Here is a 12,114-nt window from a genome sequence, read left to right on the forward strand (position 1 = left end):
CCTTCGTTGCATCTTAAAAATGAGTAGAGCAGACACACTGGCAAACAACACTGAATAATCAAAGGCTGCAAGTACTTTAGTGTCAGACCCACTAATTAGTAAATACTGGATTAATTAAACAATTAGAACACCTAGAAAAGTAGAATGAAAATCAAGATGAAAATATTGTTAAAATAGAAAAAAATACATTATTCCCATATAACTGCTTGGTACATTTTAATATATACTATATTTTTTTACCAAACTTATTTTTCTAATTTCTATTTTGTTCCCAAAACACAGAACTTGGGAAATAACACATCACTTAATTAGCCCAGGTGTCCAATTAAAAACAGAAGCTGGTTGGAACAAAAACCTGCAGCCTCAGGGGGGGGGCACAGGACCAAGGGTTTTGTTCTCTGTAGTTAATAAACTACTCGAACCCGCATCTGGTCCAACTACCTCTTCTACTGAAGTCTGTGAGGAATTCCTCCACTTTTTCCGTAACAAAATTAAAGATCTAAATAATTCAACTAACATAAATACATCATCTGTTTATATCTCTCCCTGTTTTCCCACTCCATCCAGCTCCTTCTCTAAGTTCTCACCAGTCACATCTGCGTTTGTTAATAACCTGCTTTATAAGATGAGGCCGACTACTTGTGTACTGGACCCCATCCCCACCACACTACTTAAATCCTGCCTTCATGCCATAATCCCGACTGTTACAACAATAATAAACTCATCCCTTGACACTGGCTCTGTGCCGCTCACTTTTAAAATTGCTTCTGTAACCCCAATGTTAAAAAAGTCTGGCCTTGATGCTGACAATCTTAACAATTTCCGGCCTATTTCCCACTTACCTTTCCTGTCAAAAGTTCTTGAGCGTGTTGTAGCTTCCCAACTCACCAATTACCTAACCTCTAATAATTTGATGGAACCCTTTCAGTCTGGTTTCAGGGCGCGGCACAGCTGTGAAACTGCTCTGCTACAGGTAACCAATGATTTGCTTAAGGCAGCAGACTCTGGACAAACCAGCATATTAATTCTGTTAGACCTCAGTGCAGCATTTGACACAGTCAGAAATGACATCCTACTGTCCAGAATGGAGAACATGCTGGGTATCTCTTGCACTGCCCTCCAGTGGTTCAAGTCCTATCTGACTGATAGGCAAGAGTTTGTTAGTCTTGGCAACAGCAGATCCAACTCCGTGCCAGTCACACAAGGAGTCCCTCAGGGCTCTGTCCTCGGTCCTCTGCTTTTCTGTATTTATATGCTTCCCCTTGGCCATATTATCCGTAGTTATGGATTGGGTTATCATTTTTATGCAGATGATACTCAGCTCTACTTCAATGTTAAAAGTGGAACTTCATCAGAGCTTTCTCAGCTCACAACCTGCCTTAGTGAAATTAAAACCTGGATGGAGCAGAACTCTTTAAAATTAAATTGCAATAAAACTGAACTCCTGCAAATTGGGACTAAAATGCAACTTAATAAAATGAGCTCCTTCCCAGTCCATCTTGGCAGTGATCTCATCAGACCTGCCTCTACTGTAAAAAATCTTGGTGTCATTTTTGATTCCTCCCTCACTTATTCCGCCCACATAAATCACATTAAGAAACTTTCTTACTTTCACCTCCGTAACATATCCCGTGTTCGCTCCTTCCTCTCCTTCTCTAATGCTGAGAAACTTGTCCATGCTTTTATCACATCCCGCATCGATTATTGTAATTCCCTACTGGCAGGTGCCCCTTCTAATATTATATCACAGCTCCAGCTTATTCAAAACTCAGCCGCAAGAGTCCTTACTCGAACCAGCAGCAGCGAGCACATCACACCCATCCTGCTCCGCCTTCACTGGCTCCCTGTGTCCTACAGAATCGAATATAAAATCCTACTAATAACCTACAAAGCTTTAAATAACCTCGCACCAAACTACATCAGTGACCTTCTCCATCACTATGTGCCTGCCCGCCCACTAAGGTCCTCTGATTCTGGTAACTACACTCCATGGGTGACAGGGAATTCAGCTGTATAGCGCCCAGACTCTGGAATGACCTACCAAAATTAATCAGGTCAGCTGACTCCATGAATTCTTTTAAAAAACAACTCAAAACTCATCTGTTCAGGAAGGCTTTTAGCTCTACTTGATTTTATTACCTTTCTCTCAGTTTACTTCTCTGTCAAGATGCTCATGTAACCTGTATGTGTGTGCGAGACCATCAATTATGTTGTCTGTTTTTTTTTTTTTTTTCAGAATTTACTGTCTTAATCTTCTTTGTTTATTTATCTGGTTTGTACAATGCTATATACTGTATATTCTGCCGTTCTTTATTTATTCTGTAAGTGCCTTGAGCATGGGAAAGGCGCTATATAAATAAAATGTATTATTATTATTATTTATTATTATATTATAGATTTCTTCAGTTTTTGAAACTGAACCACAATTTTTTTTTTATTCTTAATTTGAGGGCCTGCTCTAATAACTGCTTTGCTAGTAATTTGTTACGAACAGTCCAGAGTATTAAGTCAAGCAATAAAAACAAAAAATGACTGAATGATTCTTACCCTCTCTCTTCTGTCTGCCCATCCATGTGGAATAAAATGAGCTTTCCTTCTTTGTTATGCCCAACTGCTGTTCTTGCAGACACCACATTAATAAACTTTTCAAATGTTCCTAAAATGCATATTTGAAAAACAGAATTACAAGAACTTAAAGCTAAATAACACATAAAACATTATTATTAATAAATTCCCTCTATGATACCAAATAATAACTTAGAATATGCTATTCAAGCCAGGACATCAAAGAAAACCATGCATCAAGGCCAAAATGAAAAGAATAGAAACAAAGGAAGCAAAAGGTTGATACAGAGACAAATGAAGCACACAATTGTTGTTTTTTATCTGCAGCTCAGATAAGTATATTCATTGCGTAGCAGTATTCTGGTTATGACCTCTGAGGACACACCCATAACTACCAATGTGCATCCTAAAAATGGATGCCCAACAGTGTGGCAAAATGTGCAACCGCCTATAACAGAATAATTCCTAAAACATTACACATAGCCTGTCCAGCAGCTGAGCAATGCGCAAGAACGTGGTATAACAAGAAGGGAATTGGGGCTGGGTGCGAAGTTGAGTTTCCTGTGCCAAGGTTGCTGAATTGTTTTTTAAGGTTATGATTCGCTTACCTGTTTTTTGTGTTTCTTCACATTCAGCTTTTTTGCTCTCATTCACGTAAATAGTCCCATTTCTAAGAAGCCAAACAACTCCACTAATTAACTGAACAAATGGGTTTTTTTGGTCCAATACATCATCTTCAGATAGGTAACTGCATAGAAAAATATAAGGAGAGTATTCTTTTTCAAACTGATTATTCTGTTAAATGTGAATATACAGTATAATAATAATAATGAAGAAACACTCTTCATAACTCACACTCTTATTATTCCAATTTTGGGTACAAGATAAAGTCCCATAAGTTTTCTTTTCCTTTTTTTTTTTTTTTTAACTTTTATTGAATTTATTTAAAGCATGTAACATTCTATATAATCAAGTCAAACTTGACAAAACTAAAGTCCCATAAGTTTTCCAATTAAAAAAAGTGGGACAATTTTAAGCTTAGTCTGTGCTAATTAATTTTATAGCTCTGTCTTATCTTCAGGTGGCCCTCAGGTGGCACAGACATAATGATTAGTTTAGCTGCCTTTTTGGGTTACATTTACATTTACTTGCTTAGCAGACATTTTTATCCAAAGGGACTTACAAAGGAGGGCTACATGGTGGCACAGTGGTAGGGCTGCTGCCTTGCAGCAAGGAGACCACGGTTTGCAACCCAGATCCTCCCTATGTGGAGTTTGCATGTTCTCCCCATATCTGCGTGGGTTTCCTCCGGGTTCTCTGCTTTCCTCCCATAGTCCAGTCCAAAGACATGCAGGTTAGATGGGTTGGCAATACTAAATTAGCCCAAGTGTGTGGTTTATGTGTTTGTGTGGTTGCACTGCAATGGACTGGCATCCTGTAGCTGGAATGGGCTACAGCACTCCCTGCAACCCTGTTCAGGAATAAGCAGGTTAGAAAATGACTGACCGACTTACAAAGCAGGTCAACATAATTGAGTAACATCGGTTTAGGGTTTGTTTTGGACAAGTGCAACAAGATATGATACAGAAGATGATCACCACACCAAGTGAGGGGCTATAAAGCTAACATAACAAAAAAATGATCAACTAACAATATGACATTAACAATCTGACAGATCTTCATAGAACAGCAGAGTTTTCAATCGCTTGTTAAATACAATAAGGGAGTCAGCAGTTCAAGTAATAGCTACATATGAAAAGAGTCTTGATTGAGATCTGATACCACACAGAGATGGCATCACCAGATGCTGTTCACTAGCAGACCTGAGTAGTTGAGCAAGGAGCAATGCACATCACCAAGGGCTGACCCATTGACTACTCTGTAAGCAAGAATCAAGGACTTACACTTAATCAGATTTAAAACTGTACATGCATTACAGGAGACAATGTCAGTAGTGATGATGATAATATTAGAAGAAAACAAACAGTAAAAAGCTGAATCGGCTGCTCAGGTGCCAGTGTGTATGTCAATGGGCTGTAAGAATATTGATCCAGAAGAAATGTCTCATACAGTTTAGCGTGAACAGATTTCGTAAAAAAAAAAAAAACACTCCAAAAAATATTCAGTTTGCGTGTGAGTGTGCCCTGGAATGGAATGGCTCTCTGATTAAGGCTGTTGCCCACGTTCCACCAGTGCTGCCGGTACAAGTGCCCCTCATGACTGTGAATTTATCAAAGCAGTTTAAAAATGTACAGTACATATTGGACATTATTTGATATTAATAAAGAAAAACTCTGCTCAGTTCACTTTTAACTTTTTTTTCAGGATCATCTTAATGTGCTGCACAGATTTTCAAATTGCAGAACATCATAAATATTACAAAAATGATAAAACTAATACAAGAACAGATATCTCCAAAAATTATAATCTCTATAGCAGTGCTACCTAAACTCAGTCCTAGGGATTCCTTGTGGCTGCACGTTTTTGTTCCAATCAATTTCCAGTTTGATTTGGACTCCCAGCCTAACTAAGCAAGATGTTATTTCCCAGTTTCTGTGTTTTGGGGTCAGTGTAGGAAATACAAAACTAAGTTTGGAATTTTTTTAGTACAGTGTATCAAGCATTTATGTATGTTACATGGGGAAAATGTATTGTTTTTTTAAGTTTGGCTTTTTTCTTTTTAAGATTTTCATCATCATCTTAATTATCATTCTTCTCTTCCAGGTATTCTGGTTATTTACTCCATTATTTCCACATAAGCTCATTAGAGGGTCTGACACCAAGGTAGTTACTTGCAGCCTTCCAGAATTCAGTGTTGTTTGCTCTTCTTGTTGTTAATTGACATTATTAGCATATAATTAAAGTAACAAACTACACAGAAAAAGGTGAACTAATAGGAAAACAACAAAAAAGAGTTCTGCATTTAAATTAAAAAAAAGAATATTTCTAAATATAGAATACATTTCTTTTTTACTTCATCCCTCACTTGACAGCATACTTCCAACATATTTAAAACTGTTAACTTCTTACAAGGTGCGTTCTCCAGTTGTTATTGTCAGATATTGAGAGTCAATGTCTGCTTAAATTGTGTGGCACAGTTGTGGACTGTTTATTTATTTATTTAGACTAAACTGTTTTTAAAAAAATATGGGGGACAAAATCCAAAATGTCTTATTTTATAGAATAGAACGCCTTTATTGGCAATTTAAAAATAATTTACAACGAAATTACGAGCACCACACCAACTGGGTACAAAAGCAAAATGACACTACTTTTGTCAAAAAAAAAACAATGCTACACACATAAAACAAACAAAAATAACAAAAAAAGAAAAACAAAATAATATTGTAGGTAAAAATATACTTAAAAAAAGAAAGGAGACAAAATAACACTAAAACCAGTAGTAATACAATAAATAATACCATTTCACTGGGGTCTAGCTGCACGAGAGCAGCAACAGTATGTACACAGTAAGTCTATTTCCCAGCATTGACAAAAAATTATTTAAACTGCCTTAATTTGCTTATTTTTGTTCAATGTATTTATAGCCGTTGGATAGAAACTGTTTCTGAATCTATACGTTCGTATTTTCAAAGATCTAGAATGCTGACCAGAGGGTAACAGTTCAAACAGGTGGTGACCAGAGTGTGAAGGATCTTTAATGATGTTTGTGGCTCTGGTGAGATAGCGGGAATGAGCAATATCTTCTAGGGAGGCCAGTGAGTTTTTGTGCTAATTGTGGGTGTGACATTTTCCATGGGGAAGTAATGCCCTGAATGTTTTACATGCTGATAAAGAAATTGGGCACAGCAATCCATATAACTTTACAGTCAGATGAGGACAGCCTTTTCTTCTTCATGATGTGGCAGGAACATGCAGGTAATCTTTAGCAATGTGAATCTTGTTGTCATGTCTTGTTTAGTCACATAGGAAAAGTGCAAAATACTCTACTGTGCCTGAAGTCATTGTTCATTTAGCTCTCATACAGACTTTTTTCCTTAGCTATTCCCAATTTTATATGGGGTCTCTAATTTATTTTGACTAGACCTCTCCAATTTTATATTATTTAAGCAACTATATCATTGTAGGATTTAAATGTATAAATGTGTGTATACTGCCAAACAGTGACAGTGAGTGCACTTTAATGGGGTCTTACTTTGCATTAACAAATAAAGGGGTGAAGATTAACCCAGTAACCTCATTATACTTTATTTTCATACTCTAGCCAGGAGATACGTTATAATTGGCAAACTTGGAAACTAAACCAACCAGCCTGTGTGCACGACCACTATCATGGCAGACCAGGCATTTTGTGACCTAGAAGAGACAGAGAATGCACCCTGCAAATGCACTACAGTAACAGCGAGGGGCACAGAGGTGGAGGTGACAACCTTTTTGTTAAAGTGGAGCTGTGGGTGACTCTAACCCAAGTTGTTTTGCTGGTATTACTTGAAACAAAGTAAAAAAAAAAAGAAAATTTTAAAAAAACCGGGGAGTTTTCTCCTCTGAAAGGATCTTCAGCTTTTGTGAGCTGTTTTTCTATGGGTCACTAATCTGGTCCATTATATATCTCCCATCTACTATATCCATTTTCTAATCTGCTCTACTCAGTGCTGGTCCAACAGGAGCTGATGCCTATCCCAGCAGCATAGGGTACAGTAGGAATCCATCCTGAATGGGACATGATTATGTGTGCACCCACTCTCAATTTATTTGTCTTGAGTCACTGTCTTGGCAAGCAATACCACTTAAAAAAAAAATCAAAACACTTTTGTTGATCCAGTACTGTGTAACAGAAATTAAAACACAGGTCTAACCTAGCATGTTTTTCATATGTGTAATGCAAAATATGAAAATGGGACAATTTCCATAGTGGCATGTCCCCAGTATCTGTTTCTGATGTGATACTCTGTAGCTATTACTTACAATTCTTTGAAGGCATCATTTGTGAAAGAAATTTAATTTCATGTCAGTTTTCTTTGACCAAACAAGCTGTCATGTCAAAGGGAGAAGGATGTATATAGCTTTAGCCTGAGGTCTAATATATTCTGTTAAGCCTGGTTAAGGCTGTACGTCCTTTCCAAATGTGGCTCTTTATTTCCCCTTACAACATCAGCATCACACAGCACTCGTGCAACTTCTCGGACAGTTTTAAGAGATAACTATTCGTCCATGCAGACATTTTTCAGCATTGAGGTATTGCTTTTGCTTGGAGGTGTTTTGTGAGCCAATGCAGAACACTGGAGACTCTGGCCAGCTTTGAAATGTTGTCATCAAATCCCAGATATAGAAAAGTCTCATTTGGTTACACAGTCCCACAATGTCCCAAATTAGAACTGGCTGGCCTTTTCTTTTGCTATGCTGGCAAAATTATTGAGAGCAGGTTTACATGCTGGGTGCCACAAATGAGTTAAATATGTCAGGCTTAATTTGTGTGCTTTGACTTGCAATTAGGACAGTGCAGCCAGAAGGTTTGTGTTTCATATTATAACTCATTTCTCTTCCTAAATCAGACAAGCAACCTTGGGATGTTTTTTTATTTCTTCCCATAGCCTTTGTCCCATATTTGCAGGAAGTTAGACGGTACACTGCTTTTAAACTTGAGAATTAATTAAAATAACTGGTAAACTATTAAAATCCTGCAGATCATCTTGCGTAGTTTTCAGGTTCACTTTCCATAACCTCTGGGGAATAAAAAAAGTGCTGATGCCTTTTCTTTCACCAGGCTACTATACATTATGTAAATTCATGTCACATGACCTGAACATGCTGCACATTATCTGTATAATGATGTATGCATACATCCAGTGATTTTTATTTTATTATTTTATCTGTTGTTTAGTTGTTTAGAATAGCATAGGAATTGATCACCTTTGATGCACCAAAGACACACTATAAAATACAAAAGTATGTAAGAGTGCAAAGTTTATGTTAAAGTTGATTAATACAGCATTCTTATTGTTGGAAATACAATTAGTTTACACGGTTATTTTATACTTTTCTCTGCTTCCTTTTCCACAAAATGCTACCACCACACGATCAAAGTAAAGTGCAGCTGTCTGTGATGTTGGAATAAAAGCAGACACTCTAACTGTCGACGACACCCACTGCATCAGATTTTTTAGGGCTAAGCTTAAAAAACAATAAAGAACTACATAAGTACATTTATGTTAGGTCAAGTTCCCAGTGAAGGCTGGGAGGTTTTTTGGCCTTGAAGGGCTACAGATTTCTATTTTTTTTCTCCAGCATTTCATCCTTGGATTTTTAAAAACATTTTCCCACCTTTTCGGTAATCTCGCTATAGCACTGGACTTCTCATTAGATCTGTTTATAAGGAATCTACTTTTTCTATTACTTGTACATCTGCATTGTGTAAATGTGTATTGATTTGTTATCTACTGTTTTTGCTATATCATGTATTCATTCTAAGTGTTGTCTATTTCTAATTTGCTTTAAAGCTACATTCTTTGAATGGAAATGTAAAATAGAAATAAATGTAGCTGTTCCTTTGTGCAATCACTTTTACAACAAAATTATACCATATAAGCCATGTTTCCACATTTTAGCAATCTATGCATTTTAACAAATAGCAAAACAAAAAAAAATACTTTCACAAAGATTATAAGTTTATATAGTTAATATTATCAGGTGTACTGAGTACAATGAAATTCTTTTCTTGCATGTGCTAATCAACATGTAACATACAAATACAAAGTCAAAGTAATAGACTCAATTCCCATATACTGTACTCTAAAAATGTATATAAGCAGATTTGTGTATGCTGTTACACTACCATATTACTGGGAATTTAATTTTTATTGTCAAACTTACTAGCAATTTTTTAGCTTTATCTAATATTTGAAGTATGCCTGTTCTAAAAATCTTTCAATTACATACATACCTCTGTTGTGTGAAGTTGTGTGGATTTACTACTTAAATCATTGTGCACATTTTTGTTAGTGTTTTACTAAACACTTCTGAGTGCACTCACATAAATAGTGCTGGAGACAATATCGATTATAAACCGAAACAAAAATTACACTTGCACTAAATTGGAAAAAAACCAAAACCTTACCTACTTGACAAACTCACTGGCAAGAAAACACTTTCAAAATCAATGCTCCAATGATTTTTCTGTTTTATAAACTGCTTCTCCTATTGTTTAATGATTACTCAGCACGCCTTAGTTTTCAAAACAAAGCTTTGCCGAACATGTTTAGGCCACTCGGATTCTTTCAAACAGTTTTCAGAAATCTCCTTTTTCAGTTTACCGTAAGTTTTGTTGGCACAAGTTCCAGTTGTGTCCTAAATATTTGTTCTTTAAACATTTTTAAATGTGATTAAAGATTTAAGTACAGGGAGTTTTAGGACTTTGCATTTATTTCAAATAATAATATACATACATCAATCTCCTGTAGGCAAAATGCATCTGTCCCTATATTCTTGCATTTTTTCCACCCCAAGATAATGTGCATATGTCCCAACACCCCTGCCAGTTTAAGAAGTAAGGCTGGAAGTCTTCAACTGTAATGTGAAAAGGTTTGGTCTTCAGATTAGCTTCTCATCTTATCCTCTTCCTTTAGGCTTCATTTTGATTTCCAAAAACATGATGAAATTTGGGCTGATATCTAGCCTTCGTTTTAGATGTTAACATATCTTAATAGTGAAAAATTTGATTACCAACTGATCTCTGGGATAAGTTGATAATTAACTGATCTCTATAATAAGTTGATATGTGATCTCTGTGATAAGTTGATAATCAACTGGAGCCACCTTTTTTTTTTTTTTGTTAAAATTCAGTCTCTACAAGGAGCCTTTCTCACACTGAAACGGACACTTTCACTGAGCTTTCTGTCTGCTGCTGCTTAGCTACTGGACACTTGCAATCAAACTCTGTCTCTGGAAAGAAATCTCTCTTTTCACTTTTTGATTACGAATATATAATCAGTAACTAAGGCACTAGCCCAACTGGATTGGCTTGCTGATATGAAGACTGAACCTACTCAGTTTGTATAATTCTTTATATTGCATCTTCTTCTTGTTTTTCATGCAGATAAATAAAATTTGTAAGTAAAAGCTTAAACTCGACATCTCTGTAGGAGTTTCTGCTAGCATGACAGAGAGCTGGATTGTCCAATATTTATCTAGCTGCAGTCCCTTAAAGTCTCGAGTGGACACAGCTCTCAACTGTCTCAACTGGTGGTAAAACTCAGTTGAAGTAAAGACATGAGCAGCCTTCCATTACAGGGCTCTAGGATTGATCAATATGTGGGGTAAAATACAGACAGTGAGACTGGTAGGAGGTTGCAGACAAAAGAAAGCTATACAGCTGGTTATGATGTTTCTTCCTATCTTCTATTAAGAAAGCATAATAGGTTAGTTGGTACCTTTTGTGTTAGGTGCGTCTGATAGCAGATAGCACTGGGTCAAGTAACAGTGGCTCTTGATGCTAACTTTGCAGCTATTGTGTATACTTTGAAGTCTTTTAATGAAAGTCATCAATGTGGCAATTTTTTTTAATGTCTCCCTAATGAAGATGAGGATGTGGTTTTATTGTACCAGCCTAAAAAATGCTTTGTGATGACGCTAAAAAAGGCTATTTCATTAAAGAAGGATGGGAAAACTTTACTTTTTCCATTGTCAGGACATAGTGGTGAGCTAATCAAAATGAAAACATGTAATTTATACATTTTTGAAATTGTTTTGCAAGTTGTATTTAAAAATAATATTTATATTTTTGCATCCTATAAAGCACACTCCCATTAATAAACCCTGTTTGTTAAATAATGAGAAATTCAATATATTTAAAATGCAATAACAAAAAAAATAAGTTAAAAGCTACATAGAAAAATATTTGATATGAAAAAATACACTAAACAATAATTACACATTACATACTGAAAACATAATATGGATTAAAATATAAACAACACTCTTCAATATTGGAGCTCAAGAACTGAATACTGTATTTAAATAATTACCTTCTTGTTGAGTACTAAACACTGACATCTTGTGTCTATGTACTGTACACAACCCAATACTGATACTGAAATGATAATACTACTATTAGTAGGTAAACAAACATAAATAAATTCCCCATGAAGATAATTCTAAATTATCAAGCACAAGTATTGCTTTTAAAACACTGTACTTGCTATGCCTTGCTACTTTTTACAAAGACAGATAGGTGTACATTTATCTTTATTTTGTCTTCTGAGTGTGCACCCCAGCCTAAAACTACAGTATTATGCCTTATAGTAAGGTAGAGTGTTATAAACTATCACAGCAAGACCCTAGAAGGATAGGAGAATCTGCCAAGGCTGTTTGAAATCATTTTATACCAGACAAACGGGGTGGATGGATGGATGGGAAAAGGAATTTAAACTAACATAAAGTACAGTAAATGAATTCAATAATACCTCATCTTTTCATAACTGTTGTAATTGTCAAATATCTTAGAATGCACAATATTTTGCTTGCTCTGTAATATCGGTGCTACTGCTATTTCTGCTATTATGTAAGGAACTCTGCAAAGTTACTTGCACCTGC

The 12,114-nt window shown here is 36.0% G+C and overlaps 1 protein-coding gene across 1 annotated transcript in view; it reads right to left on the minus strand.

The window, feature by feature from the left end:
- The window catches only part of nagpa (N-acetylglucosamine-1-phosphodiester alpha-N-acetylglucosaminidase), a 41,493-nt gene that overhangs the window by 25,405 nt on the left and 3,974 nt on the right, over window positions 1-12,114 (minus strand). The window contains exons 3-4 of the mRNA XM_028817613.2: window positions 3,174-3,313; window positions 2,548-2,656 (exon numbers count right to left, since the gene is read on the minus strand). Of these exons, the coding sequence (XP_028673446.1) occupies window positions 2,548-2,656; window positions 3,174-3,313 (249 nt within the window). The remainder of the gene's footprint in view (window positions 1-2,547; window positions 2,657-3,173; window positions 3,314-12,114) is intronic.

Source organism: Erpetoichthys calabaricus, chromosome 13, assembly GCF_900747795.2.
Source record: "Erpetoichthys calabaricus chromosome 13, fErpCal1.3, whole genome shotgun sequence".
NCBI lineage: Eukaryota > Metazoa > Chordata > Cladistia > Polypteriformes > Polypteridae > Erpetoichthys > Erpetoichthys calabaricus.